Raw genomic sequence first — 24034 nt, 5'->3', positions numbered from 1 at the left:
TTCCCCTTTCTTTCCTTTTGATTCAAACTGGTCTCCAGCACCCGGACTTACCTATCTCTTTCTCCTTTGCATGTCCACCCCCATAATCACTCAGTCTTCAGGACAATGAGGCCCTGTACAACATTAAAGAAACTTAGGAACAAAGGGTCTATTAACCACAGAGACAGAGTTTTCAATGAAACTGTAGATAACATCTAAGCCTCAGCTGTGTTTCAACTTCAAATCAAAGAAAGAGAAAAAAAGCCCTACTAAGTGAGGCCATAGCTGACAACAGGACAAGATGCATTGATCAGATACCCCCTACTTTAGCACCAACCAATCAGCAGAGGCCACAACCCTGGCCATGTCCCCAACTCCCTTAGCCGCCAGGATTAGTGATTTTACCCCATATAGATAACCCATGCCCTGAGAGCCATCAGCAGCCAGGTCTTTGGGCGCTACTATCTCACCTGTGACTCCAGGCATGATGTCATCTCCTCAACTAATAGACCTTTACATTTTTGGCCACACACAAAAAAAAGATTAAAATGATCAGTTTGTTCTTTATTTCAATGTCTCTGGTTATATTTTGCATGCTTATTTGTTTTGTCGATTAGGTTCCACTTATAAGTGAGATCATATGGCATTTCTCTTTCACTGCCTGGCTTATTTCTCTTAGCATAATGCTCTCCAGTTCCATCTATGCTGTCACGAAAGGTAGGAGCTCCTTCTTTCTTTCTGCTGCATAGAATTCCATTGTGTAAATGTACCCTAGTTTTTTGAGAGGAGAGGTGGGAGGAGATAATATGGGGGGAAGAGGGAAGGAACTTGTATAAAGGACACATGGACAAAACCAAAGGGGGTAGGATCGAGAGTGGGAGGTGGGGATGGCTGGGGTAGGGGGGAGTGGAGACAGCTATTCTTGAACAGCAATAAAAAAAGAGAGAGAAATATGAAAAACAAAATTAAACAAAACAATAAAAGGAGTTAAATTAAAAATTCAGTTCTTTTAGTATATTTCAAGAGCTAATAGCCACATGTAGCTATTGCCTGTTACATTGTACAGCACCACATATGGAAAATTTTCATCATCACAGAAAGTTCTATTAGACAGCAGAGGTGGACATAGAAAAGATATTTCAGAGAAAGAGGCAGTTAGAGAAAGAAGCAGCAAAAGAAAATCTAAGAACCACAATGTTAAAGGCGTTATTGTAGGAAGCAGAACAAAGTAACACAAGATCCAGAAAAAAGCGATGTCATGGGATCCAAGGCATCAGAAATTTTCTTTTTCTTTTGTTTTGTTTATTTATTTATTCTTTTTTAAAATTGTTAGGCTTTAGAACTTTTCAAGGAGGGAGTGTTCACATCAAATATCACAGAGAAGGAGCTAGAACCAAGTGACAAGTAAGAAGCCATTGGAGAGTTTAGCAAGACAGTTTTAATGCACCTGGAAGCCAGATCGTGGCGGGTGGAAGGGAGACTGGTGGGGCAATACAAAGCAGAGCACATGCGGTAGGGGTCTCAGTTCCAAGGGGGATTTCCATTAAGTGAGAGAGCAGTTAACCATTGCTATATAAAGAGAAATAAAAGAGATTAACCTCAGCTTGGGTCCTCAGCAAATGACTCACACAGAAAGTGGTGTTTGGATTTCAGATAAGGAGTTAGCAAATAACTTGTGGAGAAGGGTTCGCCAAGTGGAAAGAAGTGCATGGGCAGTGGTGAGGTGAACGGTGCAGGAAATGGAGCATCAAGGCTTGGGGTCATCCTGCCCAGAGTGTGGAGTTGCATTCACAGGGTCAGGGAAGCATGAAATATTCTTGCTTCCCTGAAAAGAGGAACAAGATCAAGGTTGAACCTCAGAAAGATTCATGGCAGATCACAAAAGATGAGGGAGTTCTCCAAGAGGGTAGAGAGACCCCTTGTGGAATCTGGAGCATGAAAGAATGAAGTTAGAAATTGCCGGCAAATCTGAATTTAGCTGTGGAGAGTACATTTCCTTCTACCTGTGCCTTCAGGTTTAAAGCCTAGACAAGCCAGAGGGCCCCAGGGGTCTGAAGTGGTATGGCCAGTGAAGATCTGCCCCCTGCAGATCCTGCCTGCAGAAAGAGGCCAGAAGGCTCAGACACACAGCCACCCCTTTTCTGGGCTGAGAAAGGCTGCTAGTGGTGGGATGGATGGAGTTTCTCTGACCCTAAGAAAGTAACCCCACAGGTTATCTCCACCCCATCAGCGGGATTTCTGAGAATAGATATGATGTGGAGTAAAGCACAGGGTGCAGCGTATCCCCTCCCCCACACAAACACCCTGAAAAGATTGAGAAGGTCCCCAAGGTGTCAAATCCAAAATAGAAAAGATTTCCCACCACCTCCTCACTTCTCAGGACTCTGGTTGCAGAGAGCAATGACAGATTTTGAAGGGGCAAGGCTTCTCTTGGGCATCAGTGAGGGAGACCTCAAGGTTTGAAGGAGACTGGGGGGCAAAATCACCCTTGAGACTTACCCTGATTTTTTGTCTCTCTCCCCCTCATTTCTCTGAGTGTCTCAGGCTACAAGAGGGGTATCTGATATAGATTTTGACACTTTGGTTTACAGTAGCTGCTTCCATCTTGAAAATCCCAGTAGCCCCCTTCATTTCTTTCCCTCAGGGACTCAGATAACCCCTCTATCCATCCCCCAGACTCCTCAGAGACACCTTTCCTCCAAGTTCTCACCCCTTGTAGATCCCCCGACCCTGCCTGTTTCTTGATAGCTCTGGCTTTTATCCAATCCCCTGTTTACTCAACTTCATTTTCCTGGTTGACTTTGGGTCCCAGTCAACTCTGAGCCTTTATCTCTCTCTCTGGGAATCTGCCCTGGGTAAGGGATATAAGAACCCCCACCCAACATGGCCACCCTGAGGTCCAGGTCTTGGTGATAAGAGAGGAGGGGTCCTGGGACAGCAGCTGCTTGGTGTTGTCTAAGAGGACACCCAGGCTTTGCAGCTGTTGTTTCCAAGGGAGACTCCCCAGCAAACAGTGAGTCCCAAAGTCAGGAGGAGGGGAGCAGGGCGTGGGTCAGGCCAGCTCCCCGGGAGGAAAAGACTCCATCTAAGAAAGCCCATGCCACCTTTCAATGGTCTCTTCTTCCTGTGTGCAACCTAGACCCATCTCCCATCCCAGGCAGGTTCTGGGGTGATGGTGGGCATAGAGTCACTCAAAATCTGCTCAGCCAGTCCCTTTTCAGGGCCAGAAAACCTCCCAGAAAACAAATAATTCTCCAGGAAGTAGAACCCAGTGTCTGCGTGGAACCAGGAAACAGAGGCCTCTGTCTTTCTTTGCACACAGCCCCAGCCCCCAGTTTCCACACACAGGAGCCTGCCTCTCCCCTGCAGTCCTTTAGTTTACAGTGCGTCGTCTGAAAGATAAATAAGCCCAGTGAGGTTAGTTTTACTGACTCCATTTCACAGCCAAGTTCCCCAGGAGTCCCTATGGGATAGGGGTCAGGGAGGGTGGAGGTATTACATCTCACTCCACAGGCCTAAGTAAGGTACTCAGATACCTCCCTATCTCAGGCGCCGCACCCTACCCCCTAGTGGTGCCTGGAAACAGGATGTGGGTAGCTGGGGAAGAGGGATCAGCTTATAGGGGCTGGGGAGCAGCCAGCACCCGGATGCAGGTCCTTTGCAATTGTTCCTGGCAGGAGCCAAAGGAAAAATCTGCAGGCAGCTTCTGTTCAGCAAACAAGATCAAATACCATCTTCCGCCCTACTCCCCAGCCCCCAAGGACCCAGGGTCTGAGGACCCTGCTCCCCAGCTGTCTCCCTTAGGGACACCACCCTTCTAGGACTGAAGTTCCCAGCACGATCCCAGGGCACAGTCACCAGCTGTTCTCATTCCCTCAGGACACAGGCACCCAGTCTTGCTCTCTACCCTTCACCCTTCACAGGTCTTCAGGGTCCCCATTCCTCCTGGCCCTGCGATTAGCAGCCTCCTCCAGGAAGTTGGAACCATCTGCCTGGCATGGGGCCCAGGGTGTGGCCTAAGAAGCCAAAAAAACTCCATTATATAGCCCAGCCCAGGGGCTAACCCTGGAGCTCCAGGGACCTGCAGGTGAGAGAAACTGGGTTCCCTTTGGAAGTGGGACATCAGATCCCCTACTCTTGCCCCTGACTCCAGGCCTCCCCACCCTACCCTTGGACCCAGTGGGCATCCAACTCTCCATCTTTGCTCCTTTCCTGCCCTCCCCACCCCAGACCCACTGGATATCCAACTACCCTACACACACATACACTGGCCCTTGGATCCAGGCCACCATCGCCTTCCTGCTGCCCAGGTGGCCATTGTCCTGAGACTGGGCCCTTTTGTCCTCTGGGACAGTCTCCGGCAGGAGGGGCAGACCAGCCTCCCATGACCCTCTCTGTATCCCCACTGCAGACATGGGTTTCCTGTGGAGCTGGTGGACTCTCTGGGCTGGAGCAACCCTCCTGTGGGGTAAGTAAGACCAAGATCTCATCTATCTCCTTGTTCTAGTCTGGGAATTCTGCTTGCCTTGGTCAGCACCATCTTTTGTGCCCCCTTCCACAAACCCCTCTCCCAATGTCACCCCAGGCTAGCTGCAATGGCGGAGAGGCCCCTTGGGCTCTCCAGAGAAGTGTGGTGGAATTCAGGTGAACACCTTATCCTCACATTCAAGATGCAAAAACTACCACTCCCTGATTTTCTGCAACTCAACAAAAGTTTAGATCCTAACCCTCATTCTACTGAGTTGGTGGAAAATTTCACTAAAGTTATTATTGGAGGGCTTGGCGTCCAGTTCTTCAAGGTTATGTCCAGGGTCTTAGGTAAAACCGAGGGACCAGGGAAAGGATAGGACACCAGGAAGGGACACCTGATCCCTTGGCCCCGTGGAACACTAGGATCCCCTTCAAGGCTCCCCTTGTTCGGCAGACACTCCTATAACTCCCACACTCTCCCCAAGAGCCTGTAACTTCTCTCCCTCTCACACTCTCCCTCCCTTTTCCCCTTCCCCTCCCCCGCCTCTCTTCTGGAGAATCTCTTCCCATTTGAGGGTGTTGAAAAGTACCTACTGCTCTCTGTTTCTTGGAGACATTTTGTCCACACTACCATAATCCCCTCTTTCCCTTTACCCACTTCACACTGTCCCCCTCCCCCAATTCTGTTAAGACAGAAACCACAAATTGGCAACTGAATCCAGCCACTTTGGGATCCATAGTGCTTAAAACAATTTTGGGTTGGAAATTTCACATGGAAATTGAGACAGCCAGTTTCTCTTGAAAAATGGTAAGATCTACCACAAAAAAAGGAAATACGAACCAATAAGCGATCAAAATAACAACAGTCTAAAGCTAGCAGCAATGCCCCACTTTCAATGGTGTATGAATACTCTGTTTTTACAATCACTACCCGAATTCTTTCCTATTGCCTGGCCCTGTCAGCATTCAAGTTTGAAATCCCTGTCCAAAGCACTCAGGCCTTTGGAAGACAAAAATCAGAAAGGCTGGTAGGTGAAAACTGCACAAAAAAAGGAGAAATGAAAGAGAAGAGGGGGAAAAACTCAAGTTAATATTTAACACATTATCCAGGCCCAGGGCAGGGGGTTACTTCTCTGATGGATAAGTGGACCCACTAGCGCATTTTTCCACCTAAGCATTGACCCAGGAGGCCTCAGCAGACCCCAGCAACACTGGAGGGGAAGAATTCCTCACAGCCTTCCTGCAAAACGACCAGCCAGGGATCAAGAACCGCCTCCACCTCCACCTCCTCCTCTCCAGTCTGTCGAACAGCACTGCCTCGGTCTCCATTCTCAGCCAGGCAGACAACACTTCACAGGATGTGACAGTGAAGCCTGGGCAGTCAGTCACAGTCAGCATCAGCACCAAGGCTGAGATGATCGGCAGCAACATCTTCCAGCATGCAGTGGTAGTCAAATCTGACCACACCATCTCAGTGCAGGCCATAAACACTAAGCCCAACACAGGGGAGGTGACGCTGCTGCGGCCTGTCTGGGCCCTGGGAACTGAGTACTTTGTGTTCACAACCTCTAGCAGCTCAGCCAAGAATGTCAAGGAGTTTGCTGTAGTGGCTGGTGCATCAGGTGCCTCCATCAGTGTGCAGCTGAAGGGGGCAGTGACATTCCAGGGCAAGATCCACCCAGCTGGCAGTGTCCTTAGTGTGACTCTGAAGGCCTACCAGGTGGCCCAGGTACAGAGCGAGGCTGATCTCTCAGGGTCAAAGGTCACAGCCAGTAGCCCCGTGGCTGTTCTCTCTGGCCACACCTGTGCCTTGAAACACACAAGCTGCAACCATGTGGTGGAACAGCTGTTACCCACGTCTGCCTGGGGCACCCGCTATGTGGTGCCCCCTCTGGCCTCCCAGGTCCGCTTCGATCTGGCCTATGTCATGGCCAGCCAGGCCACGAAGCTGACCTACTACCATGGGAGCATCAGCAACGTCAGAATGCTCCAAGAGGGTGATATGATTGAGTTTGAGGTACGGCCATCCCAGCCACTCTACCTGTCTGCAGATGTGGGCATCCAAGTCCTGCTGTTTGGAGCAGGTGGCAATAGGGACAAAATGACCTATGATACCTACCTGGTCCTGATCCCGGATGTGGCAGCCTACTGCTCTGCCTATGTGGTCAGTAGCATCCCAGGCTCTAAGGGTGTGGCCGTGATGGTGGCACCGACGAAGGCTGCTGATGAGTTGACCATGGATGGGCGCAGGATGGGGCCGAGGCTCACCTGGGTAGAAGTACCAGGCAGTGAGTTCTCGTATGCCGAAGTGGACCTCAACACTACTAACTTGATCCACGTGAACATGGCCACTACTGACTTCGGACTGCTCACCTTAGGGCTGGTCCAGTCTGGGGGATATGGGACAGCAGCGGCCTGCATCCAGTGTGAGTGATGGGAAATGATACCTGGCCCTATCTACCAGGTGTCCCCTTTGTGGGCTCTCTTGCCGTTCTCCTTTCCCCACCCACCTGCTCCTCTGTGGCTTCTGGTTCAACTGGGCTGTTTTCTTCACCACCACCTCCAGCCTCCTTGCCATCCATCCTTCCTTTCCTCAAGGCTTCCCAGACCCCCCTACCTGTACTCCTCTCCCCACCCCAGGAACAAAACTCTAAATGTTTAACAATGGGTGTGACCCAGGGTCCCAATTAGTCAGAAGAGATAGCAGAGCATGAAGCGGCATTCTAGAAGCCCCTGTGGTACCTGGCATCAGCACTTTGTTACTTTTGGGGAGGTGGGGGGGGAAGGATCCTAGGGGAGAGCCAATGTGCCAAAAGCAGGAATCTTTGGGTAGGGTTGAGTCAGCAGCTTTCTACCAATATTTTTGGAAATATGTTGATATTTTAGCAACTGATACACAACTATACCAGTTGCTAACTGCGGCTCTCTCACAACTGATATTGTAATGTTTATGCCCAAACTCAGGAGGTCTAAAAGTATAATAATAATGATGCCTACCATGCTAGGGGAGTTATCCCTCAGTACAACAGAGACCATTCTAGGTGTCTCGTACATGCTAACATAGTTCATCTCCAGGACCTGGCCCTATGTGTAACCTCAGGCTTAGCGCATTGAGAAGCTGGCCCTGGCAGGGCAGTGCTTGAGGGCACAGATGTGAAAGCCAGATTTCTGGGGTTCAAGTCCTACTTCTGCTTGTGTGACCTGAGGCATGTGACTTTACCGCTGTGGGCCTCGGTCTCCACTCCTGTAAAATGAGGATAATAAACTTCACCTTCATAGGTATAATGAGTAAACATTTGTAAAGCATTCGGAAGGTACCTGGCAAATGAGCAGGGCCAAGCTGCTATTATAAACAGACAGAAGGCAAGAGCTGCTGAAAACTAGGAAGCAGAGGAGGAGGGACTGTTTCTCCTTATTTGGAACCCCCTCTCCACCCCCTCAAGCTAGGACCTTAGACACTGGGGTTCCCAGAAATGGCAAAAGTATCCCTCCCACCGCTCCCCTCCAGGGCATAAAAGCCACTCGACTTCAGGGGGTCACTTTGGGCTTGAATAGTAGAGTGGGGAATACCTGGGGGCATCCCAAACCTGGCAGCACTTCCTCTCCAAATATCTCTGTGAAGGAGGTGTTGTTGTCACCCCCACGTTGCCAATGAGGAAACCGAGGCACGGAGAGTTTAACATTCCCTGTCCACTGCCACACAGCTGATTGGTTGAGCCAGGATTCTAACCCCAGCAGCCTGACTCCACCATCATTTCCATTCTGTTGAACAATCTCCATCTTCCATCTTTTGCCCTAAGATGACTCAGTGTTTTGACCTGCGTAAGAAGGTAGGAGAGAGGGGGAAACTGGGAGAGGAAATTAACAGCTTAAGATTGCCATGATTATTCCTGATGGTCCTTCCACACTACCTTCCAGTCCTTCTGGGCTGAGCTGGGGAATCAGGAAGCCTGAGCTCCAGCCATGCCTGAGCAGCTCTCCCCCTGTGAGACTCCAGACCTCAGTTTCCCTACTTCTAAAATGGGTAGTTGTGAGCAAACTGCCCAAACTCTCTGCAGCGGCATTGCTCCAGGATTCCCACTCACATGGACACATTCCTAACTGCTTGTCTCTCACCACCCCTCTTCCCTCCCCAGCCCAGGGATCTGCGGAGAAACCTTCTTGCCGAGGTGTGCAGTGCACTCCCTCGGAGCTCTGCCAGGTGGTGGATGAGCAGGCCAGGTGCGTGCCAAGATCTGTGGCCACCTGCCGAGCCCAGGGTGACCCCCATTACACCACCTTCGATGGCCGTCGGTATGACATGATGGGCACATGCTCATATACAATGGTGGAGCTGAACAGTGAGGACCAGACCCTGCCAGCCTTCAGCGTGGAAGCCAAGAATGAGCACCGGGGCAGCCGCCGCGTCTCTTATGTGGGCTCCGTCACCGTGCGTGCCTACAGCCACTTTGTGTCGCTGGCCCGTGGGGAAGTTGGCTTCGCCCGGGTAAGTGTCCAGAGTCTTTAGAATTTAATGCCCATCAGTTAGAAGGAAGACACAAAGCCTGGGTATCAGGCCCCCAACCTGAGCTCTTCATCGTGGGTGGAGGGTGCCAGAAGCAGGCCCAGGGAGTGGGGTCTGGAAAAAAGGAATTTGAAAATCCAGGGCAGAATCTTAAGCTCCTTTTGTACAGCAGTTGTACTGTACTTCTAAAAATGTTAAAGGTGCTCAGAGATATGGGTAGGGAAAAGGTTCATGCCAATGTGGTTTGTAATGGCAAAAACAAAACAAAAGAAAATAGAGGGAGAAAAAAAAAGAGAACAAATTGTCCAAAAATGGGGAATTTCTTAAGTGACCAAACACTAAATTTAGTGAGCATCTACTATATGCCAGATTCATTTCTTAACATTTTTTAGGTATCAATGCACTTAATTTTCACAGCAATCTGTGGGGCAGGTATTATTATTATTGTTGTTATTATTATTATTAAACACTTTCAGATGAGGAAACTGAAATCCAGAAAAAGGTGTAACTTCTAGCAGGCTTCAAGCTATAAGCAATGGAGCTGGGAACACAGGCAGGGTGGCTCCTGAGTCCCAGTTCTTAACCTCTAGGTACCTCTGCTTCTGGCAAATGGGTTGCTACTCAGTCAATACAGTAAGAGCCTAGAGTAATTATTCCCTTTTCCTCACCATGTTATTATGAAAATGTCCAAACATCTGAAAAGTTGATATCACCGTGCAGTGAACACTCTTATGCCAATCACCTAGATTCTAAATATTGCACTGTTCCTGATTTATCCCACTTGCACTATCTGCTCATCCCTCTGCTCATTCAACAATCCATCTTACTTTTTTAAGCACTAGAGTAAGTTCCAGATACCAGTGTATTTCACCCCTAAAGACTTCGACATCCATATCATAACAGAGATACAGTATTTTGCACTTCTTATTGCTTACTTTTGAAATAAAATTTACACATAATAAAATCCACAAACCTTAACTGTACAGTTCACGGATTTTTGACAAATGTGCAACCCAAACCTGCATTAAGACACAGGATACTTTCGTCACTGTGGTAATTCCCCCACGTCCCTTCCCTAACAATCCCCGACCCACCCTGCATGCAAGCGCAGTTCTCCATTTTTCCCACCACAGATTAGTTTTGCCTGTTCAAGAACTTCATATTAATGGAATCATCGCGTATAAGAATCCTTTTGTGTAAAGCTTCATTTGTTCAGCATAATACTTTGGAGGTTCTTCCATGTTGCTGCAACTGATTTTTTTTAAATAAGGGACGTCTTCACTTAGGTCCAAACAAAGAAGGCATGTTGTGAGGGAGGGGTTTTGTTTCTAGCCTCTCCTCATCTAACCTTCCTCCACTCCCCACAGGTAAGGGCTTTTCGTAATGCCTTGAGTGTTCATGAAGGGTTTCTTTATGCCAGTATGAGCAACCACAAACATACACCCTTACCTCTCCCTTTTCTTAGCAAAGTGCCCTGTACTGTATGTTCTGGTTTGCACTGCACCCTCTGCACTGAACCATGCATTCTGGAGCTGCTTGCAAATCAATGGATAAGGAGCCTTCCCTTCTTTCTTGTAGCTGCACCCTTCTCCATTGCATGGGCACATCACAGTTCGTTTCACTCAGTCCCCCGTGGATGGACACTTCGTTCTTGAAGGCAAACAAAACTGCAATGAAGATTCTGATACTTCCCTCATGTTGTGAGTGCGCAGGTGGATCTGTGAACTTCACAGCCGAGCACATTCAAGTTGATGTTCTTGAGATCGAGAGGGATTGAGCACAGACTCAGGGGACTTCGAATCCTTGAGATTACGCGCAGAATTTTGCACATGTTGTGCCGTTATTCAGGGAGCATGTGCCTCACTTTTGTCGGTGACTTGACAAAGGTTTAGAGCTTCTGGTGGAATCGTGGCAGGATGTCCACAGGGTGTTGTCAGGAGAGCAGAGGATTTCGTGAAATGATGATACCAGCATGGTCTTATTATTTAAATATCAATGTATTTAAAGGTAGAAGAAAAATCTGGCAAGATTTATAAATGTGCATGAGTGTGTGTTTACAGCAATATGGGTGGTTCATCTTTTCTCAGCTTATACACATTTTGTAAGTTTTCTGTAATGAACAAATATTACTTGTACCATTTAAAAATGGAGATCACTACTCCAGGGGAGAGATGGACTTGAAGAGTGGTCCCTGGACTGGGAGCCTGTACGTGTGAGGCCTCAGGGTGTCTTGGTCACTGTTGTGTCCACAGCACTGCCTGGTGCAGACCTGGACACACAGTAGGGCTCATGGAGGCCTTGCTGATGGGCTGACTGACTGACTGACTGACTGATCTAGCATAACTTCAGACAATCTCACAGGCTGTTTACTCTGTCTGTTACTCCATTTTCATACTCCATCCTCTTGGCTAAGATGAATTTGTGTGTAGAAAGAATAAAAAAGAGATGCTCAGGAAGAGGAAATGGGTCCAGGGGACAGAGACATACTCTTTACCTTCTGGCTGGACCCTCTCTCTACTGGGACATTTGCAAAAAAACACCCTTCCCTGTCCCTATTTTCATGATTCTTCCTTACTGATCTTTTACAGCTCAGCTCAGTTGCCACTTCCTCCAGGAAGCCTCCCCTCACCTGCAAATTTAGGTCTGGCCCCTTTTTAGGCTCCCATAGCCTCCTGTGCTTCCACTACCCCAGTCTTGTCCATTCTGATGTGTCACTGTCTAATGACAGGTCTGTCTCTATTATTGGACTGGGAGACCCGTGAGAGCAGGGTCAGTGTTGTCTTAATCAGCCCGGATCTCCGTGACTTCCCGGGAGAGTGAGTGCCCAGGGAATGTTTATTTGACACAACAGTGCCTTCGTTCGCTCACTGAGCACTTGCTGTTGCATGAGGCACCGTCTGAGGCACTGTTCCAGGCATGGGGGATGAAGCAGCCAGCAAAGCAGGTGAAGATCCCTGTTTTCATGGAGCTGACAGTCTGTGGAGTTAGACAGACGGTACATGCAAATGATATTTTAGAAAGTTAGAAGCTATGGAAACAAAACAGAACAGAAAAGGGGAGTGAGAAGCCATATAAAATAGGGTGGTCAGGGATGGCTTCCCTGAGATGGTGACCTTTGAGCAGAGCTTTTGTAAGAGGCGAGGAAGTGAACAAGCCATGCGTGCGCCTTCGAGAAGAACAGTTCAGGCCATGGGGATAGCAACAGCAAAGATCTTGAGCCTTGGCTGGTGGCAATAACAGGAGGGAGGAACCCTCCGGTAGCTGGAGCAGGGAAGTGAGTGGGAGGACATGAGCAGCTGAAGGCCAGAACACACAGGATCTGACCACCCCTTCCCTCCTTACCCCTCTGCAGATCGACAACCAGCGCTCGCGCCTGCCTGCCTCCTTGGCCAACGGTCGCCTGAGTGTGTACCAGAGCGGGATGCGGGCCATCGTGGAGCTGGACTTTGGGCTGGTGGTCACCTACGACTGGGATTGCCAGCTGGCACTGACCCTGCCCGCCCGCTTCCAAGGCCAGGTGTACGGACTGTGTGGCAACTATAATGGCAACCCCACTGATGACTTCCTCACACCTGACGGGGAGCAGGCTCCTAACGTTGAGGAGTTTGCCACTAGCTGGAAGCTGGATGATGGAGACTACCTGTGTGAGGATGGCTGCCAGAGCAATTGTCCCTCCTGCACCCCAGGGCAGGCCCAGCACTATAAGGGTGACCGTCTCTGCGGCATGCTGGCCAAGCCCAATGGTCCTTTTGCCTCCTGCCATGATGCTCTAGACCCCCAGCCCTTCCTGGAGAATTGTGTGTATGACTTGTGTGTGGCCAACGGAGACCGGTCCAGCCTGTGCCGTGGCCTCAGTGCCTATGCCCAGGCCTGTCTGGAGCTTGGCATCTCTATCGAGGACTGGAGGTCACCATCCAACTGCCGTGAGTGATGCCCTAGTCGGAGCTGGGAGCACATGGTGGGAGGCAGGGGACCCCTTCCATCTGCTCAACATCTGAGCCCTTACTGTGGTACAGACTGGAGCTGGATCATGTCAGGGACAGGGAGATGGCCAAGATGGCCAGGCTGTGCTCTCAGTGAGCCCAAGGTTGAAGCAGACATATCATCTGACAGCGACAGGCTGGAGGGGTCACAGCTGGGCTGGGGGAGGCACAAGCAGAGTGGTCAGGGCCAGGATGGGAGAAGTCAAAGAAGCCTGTGGGTCACTAAAGAAGCTTCCAGACTTCCAGACTTGGGGATTAAGAAGGAATTATTAGAGAAAGGGATGCCCAATCTGCAATTCTTAGAAGGACTAGGAACTAGGCAGGAAAAAGGAAGCAGGAAATGAGTTCCAGGCTGGAAGAAGGACATGTGCTAAATTTGGGCTGAGCGGTCCTCTTCAGAGTCCCGCAGCAGCCATGTGCACATTTCTTCATTTACAGCCCTTCCACGACTCCCCGACGTCCTCTGGGTAAAGTCCAAGCTCCCCAGGCAGGTGTCCATTCCCTTAATCCTTCTTTCACTCATTTATTCATTCACGCAACAGGCATGTCCTGAGCCCTTATCTGGTCCCGTCCCCATGCTGGTGATGGACACCCACCTGTCCCTGCCCTTGTGAGGCTCCTAGAAAAATGTTCAGGAGGCAGAAAGGCTAGAAAGGGGGGAGGAGAGGCTTCCAGGCCCAGGCCCAGGCCCCGGCCCCGGCCCCGGCCCCGGCCCAAGGCTTGAGACACACTCTGGAGGGAGAGTACATCTAAGGGAGACACTGAGCCATTTGAGGTTTGTCTTGGTCACTGCTGTGTCCTCACTACCTAGTTCTTACCCCTTTCACCAGAGTTCCTAGTGCCTGGTGCAAAAGGAGAAACCAACCAGTTCACCTATCCACTGGTCCAGGCCCTGTCCTTGGTGCTGAGGACTGAGCGCAGACCTGGTCCCCGCTCTCACAGAACTTACAAACTATTAGGAAGACAGACAGTAAGCAGTAAACCATGGAGTATCTTCAGAGAGAAAAAAATAAAGTTCATTTAATAAGAGCAATGGGGTGCTTATGGAGAAGGTGCTCAGGGAACACCGTTCTGAGGAGGTGACATTGGGGCAGAGACTGGGGATAAGGCAACACAGTCAGCTAATAATAATAAAGGTGCTTAGTTGGTGTCTCTACACGGATGAACTCGTTTACTCCTCACAGCAGCCCTGTGAGGTCAGTACTATTATTATGCCACTTTATTGACAGGGAAACTGAGGCACAAGGTGGTTGGAATTGTTTGCTCATGACCATACAGCAAAGAAAGGAGAGCCAGCATTTGAACCCATGCCTTCTGGGTTTCTGTAGCCTTCACTCAACCAGAAGCTGCACTGCCTTTCCAGGAAAGGTCAACGCAGGCAGAGGGGACAGTCAGAGCCAAGGCCCTGAGCTGGGAGTGTGGCCACCGCACCGGCCAGGAGGCTACTGTGGCTGCCGCAGAGTGAGCCAGAGGGAGAATGAGAGGAGGACGGAGAGGTCATGAGGGCGGGTGGTGTGGGGCCTCACGGGCCAGCGGGAGGACTTTGGCTTTTACTCTGAGTGGGAAGGAACCACAAAGGGCTCTGAGCAGGAGAGGGATGTCATCTCATTCAGGTGTTCACAGGACCCCTCTGGCTGTGTGTGAGGACCCTACAGTAGGTAGGGGTGGGATGGGGGACCAGGGGAGAGCAGTCAGGAGGCTGCTAGGATGGATAGGACCAGGGTGGGGATGGTGGTGAGAGAAGAGGGCAGATTCTGGGTAAACTTTGAATATGGAGCCCGCAGGATTTGTTGACAGATTGGTTGTCCAGGGAATGAAGCCCCGGGGGGTCAACTATGTCTCAGAGGTTGGGGGCCTGATCTCCTGAAGAAGGGAAGTACCTTGAACTAAAAGAGGGTCTCTGGAGGAGGAACAGGGTTCAGGGCGGGAAGTCCTGGCACGTTCCGACCGAGGCTGCCTCGAGGGCCCCAGTGTGCTGGCCTGACCTGGTCCCTGTCTCCCCGCAGCCATGTCCTGCCCTGCCAACAGCCGCTACGAGCCCTGCAGCCCCGCCTGCCCCGCCTCCTGCAATCCCACGGCTGCGCCGGCCAACTGCTCCGAGCTCCCCTGCGTGGAAGGCTGCACTTGCCTCCCGGGCTTCGTGGCCAGCGGCGGCGCCTGTGTGGCGGCCTCGTCCTGCGGCTGCACCTACGAAGGCCGCCCCCTGGCGCCCGGTGAGCAGGTGTGGGCGGACGACCAGTGCCGGCGTCGCTGCACCTGTGATGGCGCGACCCACAAGGTGAGCTGCAGCGACACGCAGGGCTGTCCCGCCGGCGAGCGCTGCCGCGTCCAGAACGACCTCCTGGGTTGCCACCCGGACCGCTTCGGGAGCTGCCAGGCATTTGGGGACCCGCACTACGTGACCTTCGATGGCCGGCGCTTCGACTTCATGGGCACCTGCACCTACCTGCTGTCTGGCTCGTGCGGCCAGAACGCGGCTCTGCCCTCCTTCCGGGTACTGGTGGAAAATGAGCATCGGGGCAGCCCGACTGTGAGCTACACGCGCGCCGTGCGCGTGGAGGCCCTTGGCGTGACGGTGGCGGTGCGCAGAGAGCATCCTGGTCAAGTGCTGGTGAGAAGGAGCACCCAGGGTCGGGTTGAGCGGCGGGTGGGGGTGGGGGGGCGGTGCGGAGAATATCCCTCCAAAGAGTGGGCGGAGCTGCTGGAAGACCCGTGGCCAGGGATTGAAGCCAGGGTCCCCAAGAGGGCCGTGCTGCCTTTCCCTGGCTGTGTGACTGGCTCTCAGGGGTCCTCAGTTTTGTCCTCTGTCAAATGTGGTAACAAGAGGGCGCCTAAAGTAGAAGCCACTTCACAAGGTGGTTATGGGGATTTGACCAGTTAATGCTTGTAGGGTGTTTAAAAAAAAAACAAACCTTGATGCCCAGTAAATGTTGACTTAATATTGTATTGATATGAACCCTGTAAAGTTATAGATTTGTGCATTTTCTGAAAGATGATTGATTTTCAGATAGTAAGGTGACCTGTAAAAGGTCAGAAATTAGAGGTGTGTGCCTTGGGGGCAGTGGGTGGGGTAGAGAGCCCAAACAATGGCAGGTTCTGGGAAGAGGGCTCTCAGATGGCCCACCACCCAGCAGAAGTCGAGAACCACTGATTGACTCTTTTTAGAAATAAAGATAAAAGTCGTGGGGTTGTTGTAAGATTTACAACATTAGTTAACAAGTATTACTGAGCAGTTTGGGACAGTGGCCCATGCTTTCAGGAGGAAGATCGATTGGAAATGGAAAAGAGAGAGAACTTTCCATATGCCTGGTACTGTGCTAAACCCTTTGCAGTCCTTAACTCTTCATCCTCAGAACGACCTTGGAGCAAAGGAAATTCTGCCCGTAAAGCCTTGTGTTTGACATAGAGAAGCTCCTCAATAAACAGAGGACAAAATCGTTAATATTGACGTCCTCACCTCTCTGGGATGACATTTAAGCTGAGGTTTGAATAATAATAGCCATCATATATTAAGTTATTTCTATGTATTGAATGCTTGACATGTAGTAACTCATTTGATTTCTACAACAACTTTGTGAAATAGCCAATCTTGTTAGAAGAGGACACTGAGGCACAGAAAGGTTGTCACTTATTCAAGGACACACAGCCAATGAGTGGCAGAGACGGGATTCGAAGCCAGGCAGTCTGTCTCCAGAGCCCATACTCTCAATCACTATCTTCTACTGCCTCTCCTGAAAACAGAGATGGAACAGGCAGGGAAATAAGTGGATGGAAGGGTGTTCTTGCTGGAAGGAACAGCAAGTGCAAAGGCTCTAAGGCAGGAACAAACATGAAGGGCAGAGGAACAGCAGGGAGACCTGTGGGGCTGCAGTGGAGAGAGAGAGGAACGAGCGAGGCAGGGATGATGCAGAGGATGCTGTAGTAGAAGCTTTTGACTTAAGCTGAAATCTAAAGGATGAGGAACAGACCACAAGGTGAAGAGTGGTTATTCCTAGGCAGAGGGAACAACAAGTGCAAAGCCTGAGGCTGGGCTGAGCTTGAAGAGTGCAGGACAGCATGCAGCTCACGAGGCCGCCCCTGAGAGACTGGGATTGGGAAGATGGAATGGAAGGGTTGGTAGGAGATGAGATCAGGAAGTGGGGACAAGCACGGAGGGCCTGGTGGGTAGAGGGGTTCGAGTTTAAGCTAAGAGGTGAAGGATGACGGGGAGGAAGCCAGGCAAAGAATAGGGATGCAGAAGAGGGTAGAAAGGTCACAAGCAGGGGGCACAGCAAGTGCAAAGGCCCCGACACTGGGCTGAGCTGGGAGAGTTCGGGGGAGTATCAGAGAACTCGTGTGGCTGGGCTTCAGGGGTGGGAAATGGGGCAGTACTGGAGAGATGGATTGGAGGGTAGTGAGGCTCACATCATTTAAGGCCTTTTAGGCCATTGTGAGGGATTTGGATCAAAGCTGACACCTGAAAGGTGAAGGAGAGGTAGCCAAGGGAAGAGTGCAAAGCAAGTGTGAAGCAAGTACGAAGGCCCTGAGGTGGGAGTGCACTTGAGATGTTCTTAGTTAGGAGGCTAAGAGAGTGACGTGCTGGGTGATGCAGGCACGAAGGTGAAGAGAGCCAAGGTTAAGCAGGACCCTTCTACAGTAGGGACTTGCATGTAAGCCAAGTGAAGGGAAAACAGCCAGGAGAAAAGTGCTAGATGCTATTCTTGGCAAAGGCAAAAGGCCCCAAGAGTTGGACTGAACTGGGAGAGTTACAGGAATATCGAGAAAGCCAACTTGGTCAGAAGAAAATGAGTCTGGGGAGGGGGGTGTGAAGAGGTGAGGTCAGGGAGATAACGGGGAGGCAGGGGCTGTAGGCTCTGAAGGCTGTGAGTTAGGGATTTGGATTTAAGTTGATACGTGAAGTATGGAGAGATGTGGAAGGCATGCCAGGCAGGGGGATCTGCAAGTGCAAGGTCTCAGGTGGGACCAAGAATAACGTGCTCAAGAGAATAGCAAGGAGCTGAGTGAATGAGGGGTGGGCCACAGAGCCATGAACACACCCTGACCCCTGGCCCTCCTGCATCTCTGCCCAGGTCGATGGCATCCTTCAGTACTTGCCCTTCCAGGCAGCAGATGGGCGGGTGCAGGTGTTCCGCCAGGGCCAAAATGCTGTGGTGCGCACGGACTTTGGCCTGACCGTCACCTACGACTGGGATGCCCGTGTGACTGCCAAGGTGCCCGGAAGCTATGCTGGGGCCCTGTGTGGGCTCTGTGGGAACTTCAACGACAGCCCAGATGATGACCTGGCCCTGCGGGGCGGGGGCCAAGCTGCCGATGCCCTGGCCTTCGGGAAGAGCTGGCAGGAGGAGACAAGGCCAGGCTGTGGAGCAGCCGAGCCAGGTGACTGTCCCAAGCTGGACTCTCTGATAGCCCAGCAGCTTCAGAGTAAGAAGGAGTGCGGGATCCTTGCCGACCCTGAGGGGCCCTTCCGGGAGTGCCACCACAAGCTGGACCCGCAGGGCGCCGTGCGAGACTGCGTCTACGACCGCTGCCTGCTGCCAGGCCAGTCTGGGCCTCTGTGTGATGCACTGGCCACCTATGCGGACGCTTGCCAGGACGCCGGGGCCACTGTGCACCCCTGGAGGAGCGAGGAACTTTGCCGTGAGTATCAGTAGTGAACACTGGGGTCTCAGCCTTATGTATATTCATTAACATATAAATATCACTAATTCATTTAATTCTTTTAACAGTCTTATGAGGTAGGGACTGTGGCTTTGCCCATTTAACAGATGAGGAGCCTGAGGCTCAGAAAGGATCAGCTGCATGTCTGGGATCCTTACAGCCAGAAAATGACAGATGCAGTAATACATCAGGTGGCCCTGGGCCTGATTTCCCTATGGTAGTTGTCATTCAGAGATGAGCAGTGGTGTTGCTGTTAGAGGGGGCCCAGCACCCTCTCCAGTGCTGCTTGGTCCCCTCCTGGTCTGCTGCACTGATGTATAACACCTGCTGAGCCCCCTGGGCAGTCACTCTGAGACCCTTGCATCAGATGCAGATGCAGGAATGGTCTTCAAACGTCTTTGCTTTCCTATAAAAGGAGTTTAGAAAGCCATGCATCCTTTCACCTGATTTTTACATTTTAAAATTTATTGTTATAATATAATACATATGTTCAAAAATATGCACATATAATAGGTAGAAGTTTGTTTAATTTTCCACAAGAGAGAGACAGGTTTGCATAACCTGTCCCAAGAATCATGAAAAAGTACATACTGGGCCCCCCATCACTTTGGAAGTGATGCCCTTTATGCCCTTTTCCCAGCACTATACCCCAAGTGGTAACCACTATTCTGACTTCTAAAGTTTCTCTTTTTTAAAAGATTTTATCTATTTATTTTTAGAGAGGGGAAGGGAAGGAGAAACATCAATATGTGGTTCCTCTCACATGCCCCCCACTGGGGATCTAACCTGCAACCAGGCATGTTCCCTGACTGGGAATGGAACCAGTGACCCTTTGGTTCACAGGCCAGTGCTCAATCCACTGAGCTACACCAGCCAGGGCTAACTGCTTCTTTATAATGTTACTTAACTTGTCCATCTGTCCAGCCAGATTCTCTTTTAAACTGATCAGTAGTGCTGTTCAATAGAACTTCAGTGATAATGGAAATGTTCTATATTTGAGCTGTATCATATCATATGGTTGCCACTAATCAAATGTGGCTGTTGAGCATTTGAAATGGGGCTGTTGTGACCAAAACACTAAGTCTTCAGTTTTTTTTCATTTTAATTAAATTTACATTTAAATGGCCACAAGTGCCTGTCATATTGGACCACACAGATAGAAGATTGATTTGGTTCAGTTTTGTTTTTTTTGTTTTGTTTCACTTTTGAGGAAACTATTTGTCTTTTTTAATGAATCCTCACCCAAAGATATGTTTATCAATTTTTAGAGAGAGAGGAAGGGGGGAGAGAGAGAGAGAAAGTGAAAGAGAGACATTCATGTGAGAAAGAAACATCAGTCAGTTGCCTCTTGTATGTGCCCTGTCCGGGGATCAAACATGCAGCCTAGGTATATGCCCTAACTGGGAATCAAACCCTCAAACTTTTGGTGTATGGGACAATGGTCCAACCAACTGAGCCACTCAGCCAGGGCAAAACTGTCTGTCTTCTAATCTGGAGTGAGTGGGGTTTAGAAAGCAGAACAGGGAATCTTTACTTTTTTTCTTTACAACATGGACAAATATTTTAATCTATAGAATCATGCTGCAGAATGAAGAAGCTAAGAGTACTGCACTCACAGACACACTGCAGAGATCACACACACTCGCCACACATATGTATGTTTAAAGTATGTGTGGCATAGCCACACCTTACTAACAACTTCAACACGCTTGCTGAAGACAGTCCAGATAACCCAGAGCAGGGCTGACCACGATCAGGACCAGCTTAGCTGTGACGTAACCTGCTCCCCAGGCCCCACTCAGCAGAGGAGCTCCTTGCAGCTGGATCACTTCTGTGTGGCCATGTGTGAGCGTGCACGTGCATGTGTGTGCACGTGTGTGTGTGCACGTGCATGTGTGTCAGGGGGTCAACTGTTTCCCCGGGGTCGGGGTCTCCCAACCCTGATGGCCACTCTCCCTGCAGCGCTGACCTGCCCACCCCACAGTCACTACGAAGCCTGCTCCTATGGCTGCCCGCTGTCCTGCGGGGACCTCCCAGTGCCCGGCGGCTGTGGCTCTGAGTGCCGCGAGGGCTGCGTGTGCGACGAGGGCTTTTTGCTCAGTGGTGAGTCCTGCGTGCCCCTGCCCTCCTGTGGCTGCTTGTACCAGGGCACCTACCACCCGCCGGGCCAGACCTTCTATCCTGGACCGGGATGCGAGTCCCTTTGCCACTGCCAGGAGGGCGGCCTGGTGTCCTGTGAGCCCTCCACCTGCGGCCCGCATGAGGCCTGCCAGCCGTCCGGTGGCATGCTGGGCTGCGTGGCTGTGGGCTCTGTCACCTGCCAGGCATCAGGAGACCCTCATTACACCACCTTCGATGGCCGCCGCTTTGACTTCATGGGCACCTGTGTGTATGTGCTGGCTCGGACCTGTGGGACCCGGCCCGGCCTGGAGCAGTTCACCGTCCTGCAGGAGAATGAGGAATGGAACAATAAGAAAGTCAGTGTGACCAAGGTGATCACTGTCCAGGTGGCTAACTTCACCCTGCGGCTGGAACAGAATAAGTGGAAGGTCACGGTGAGAGCAAGGGCTGACCCTGGGAGGGGGGCGGGGCTGGGATAGAGGGCCATCTGTGGGTGGGACCCAGGCAGTACTCAGCCCAGGGGCAGGAGACACAGGGTTCAGAGTGGATGTGAGAGGCATGGGGTCCCAAAGGATAGGGGCTGCTGATCAGAACCCAGAGTGGGGAGCCAAGGAGACCCTGGGAGCTGAGATCTGTTCCCCCGTGGCCTCAGTCTCCCCTCTCCCTGGACTACCCCCTCTGAAGGCCTCTCCCACAGCCCACTCCCTTTCCCTCCATCCCCCCGCATCCCGGTCCCTGCCCCAGCCACCTCCCTGGTCTCCCAGCCTGTGGCAGCACGTGATGCCACCAGAGGTTGGTGAAGTTCCGGAACGGGAAAGGCTCAAGGACAGAGGACAATCCGAGGGTAGCTCTGCCATTCCTGAACAGCCACAACCACAACAGTAGCTGCGGCTTCTGCACAGCTGACCCCAGACCTGGGCTGCTAAGCACTTCAAACCCAAGTGTCATTTTATCCTCATAGTAGTAGCTGGAATGCCTTGATTTGCTTTAGTTTTTAAAGGGGGATGTCCCATCACTGGCCAAAGTCCCCCAGCAAAGGCGGGACTTGAATCCAAGATGGCGTACCAGGAGACAGCAGGCTGGACCCTGGGGCTTCAGGTGCTTTCAGACCGAGATGGGTTCACTCTCACAGGGGAATGGGCATTTCACTTACCGTGGAGTGTTTTCTGCAGCAATCCCACTAAAATTCAGGCACCTGACTGTTGTACTAGTAGCGATATTGATGAGGATGCTGTTGAATAGCTGACTTTTTCAAGTGCTCATGCATTTGATGTTTAAATACACTCCCTGATGCACAGCCATGCTCCTGGAATAGCACCTGGCATACAATTGGCTATCAATACATAAGAGTTGTTGGGTTTTCTTGTTGTGAGGCAGAAGCTATCAATGTCCCCGCTTTACAGATGAGGAAACTGAGGCACAGGGGCTAAGTCACTTAGCCTTACCCGCTATCCATCCCTGCTCGGGAAGGACGGTTGAAGACTGTTTTTAGGAGATTCATCCAGGACCACATCCTTCTCCTGCCTTCTTCTCTGATTCCTCATGCTTCCAAAACAATCAAACGCTCATTGCGTCTGTATTAAGGGAGGCCTAGCAAGCATGTTAACCAGGGGGTGGATTTACAAGGTTTTGTTGGTGCCTTAAACTGAAACCATGGGTTCTTGGCTCATGGACTTGAAGTTCATTTCTCCAGAAATTTAGCCTGACTTTCCACCCACTGATGGATGCTTAAGGCAAAAACCCTTAGCACCCATTTACTCTTCAAAATAAAAACACCCAGTCATAGCTAATAATAATAATAACAAGCTCTCCCAGAATACCCATTCTATGCTAGATACATGGGCCAGCACTTTGCAAATACTAATTTATTGAGTCCTTATGACAACACTGTGGTGTAGGCACCGTGTTCCCACTCGGTAGATGAGGAAACGCAAAAAGGGAGGTGCCTCGCCTGCCCTACTCTTCACAGGAAGAGTAGGGGCGGCGCCGTGTTTGAGCCCAGGCAGGTGTAAAGTCAGTTACTGTATGACTGGCCATTGCAGTTAAGTGGCGATTAAATGGCCCCTGGTGAGGCTGTTATTCCACTGAGACCCGGATCAGTTTCCTGTGGCTGCTGTATAAGTTGTCACCATGTGGTGACTTAAAACAACAGGAATTTAGTTCCTCAGAGTTGTGAATGCCGGAAGTCCCCGCCCCTTCCAGCTTCAGGCGGCCCCAGTAGCTCCTCCGCCGGGGCTGCCCTACTCCGTCTTTGTCTCCTTCTCCACGCAGCCTTCCCTGGTCTCTCTGTGTCTCCTCTGCTCCTGGCTCTCACACGGACATGTGACACAGGACAGAGGGCTCACCCTAATCCAGGATGATCGCATCCCTGGGTCATTATCCTCTTACATTTGCAAAGACCCTTATTCTGAATAAGGCCATAGTCTGAGGTCCTGAGTGGACATAGCTTTGGGGGGCCACCATCCAACCCACTAAAAGACCCTATTATTATACCCATTTTACAAATATAGAAAATAAGGTCCTGCAGATCTTCAGTGTCCGGGGGGCCTTGACTGGGGTCTGCCCTCCCAAAGCGTACCCTCTGAAGCATAGCATCTCCTGCCTCCCAGGTAAATGGCGTGGACATGAAGCCCCCTGTGGTGCTGGCCGAAGGCCGGGTCCGAGCCTTCCAGGAAGGCTCAGATATGGTGATCAAGACTGACTTTGGACTGCGTGTGGTCTACGACCTCGTGTATAATGTGCGGGTCACAGTCCCGGGCAACTACTACAAGCAGTTGTGTGGCCTGTGTGGGGACTACAACGGCGACCCCAAGGATGACTTCCAGAAGCCTGATGGCTCGCAGGCCGCCAACCCCAATGAGTTTGGGAACTCCTGGGAGGAGAAGGTGCCCGGCTCTCCCTGCCTGCCGCCTCCCACCTGTAAGCCTGGCGAAGACTGCCACCCTCAGGAGTGCGGGCCTGAGCTGCAGGAGAAGTACCAGCAGGAGCAATTCTGTGGGCTCCTCGCCAGCCCCACTGGGCCACTGGCCTCCTGCCACAAGCTGCTGGATCCCCAGGGTCCCTTGCAAGACTGTGTCTTTGATCTCTGTGTTGGTGGTGGAAACCAGAGCATTCTCTGCAGCAACATTCATGCCTATGTGAGTGCTTGCCAGGCAGCTGGAGGCCATGTGGAACCCTGGAGGACCGAATCTTTCTGTCGTGAGTAAGGGGCAGAGATGGGGGACACCAAGAAGCAGAGCGGGGGAGGTTGAGATGCAGAAGGGGCATATCCTGGACCCTGCAGCCCCTCCTTCCAAGAGGCTCTGACCCGCACCCCTCT

At 51.1% G+C, this 24034-nt stretch overlaps 1 protein-coding gene across 2 annotated transcripts in view; it reads left to right on the top strand.

The window, feature by feature from the left end:
* Positions 1-4023: 4023 nt before the first annotated feature.
* The window catches only part of LOC114511355 (Fc fragment of IgG binding protein), a 37905-nt gene continuing 17894 nt past the window's right edge, over positions 4024-24034 (top strand). Inside the window, exons 1-9 of one of the 2 annotated variants that reach the window (XM_028530068.2) lie at positions 4044-4066; positions 4391-4447; positions 5625-6875; positions 8586-8935; positions 12306-12876; positions 14943-15547; positions 18006-18573; positions 20557-21149; positions 23325-23913. In XM_028530068.2, the coding sequence (XP_028385869.2) occupies positions 4393-4447; positions 5625-6875; positions 8586-8935; positions 12306-12876; positions 14943-15547; positions 18006-18573; positions 20557-21149; positions 23325-23913 (4582 nt within the window). In that variant the 5' untranslated portion in view covers positions 4044-4066; positions 4391-4392. Of the gene's footprint in view, positions 4067-4390; positions 4448-5624; positions 6876-8585; positions 8936-12305; positions 12877-14942; positions 15548-18005; positions 18574-20556; positions 21150-23324; positions 23914-24034 lie in introns of both variants that reach the window. The other variant, XM_036011885.1, reaches the window with a different exon arrangement.

Source organism: Phyllostomus discolor, chromosome 12 (genome assembly GCF_004126475.2).
Source record: "Phyllostomus discolor isolate MPI-MPIP mPhyDis1 chromosome 12, mPhyDis1.pri.v3, whole genome shotgun sequence".
In the NCBI taxonomy this organism is placed as follows: domain Eukaryota; kingdom Metazoa; phylum Chordata; class Mammalia; order Chiroptera; family Phyllostomidae; genus Phyllostomus; species Phyllostomus discolor.
Note: the sequence above shows the minus strand (reverse complement) of the source record. Positions and strands in the feature narration are given on the sequence as shown.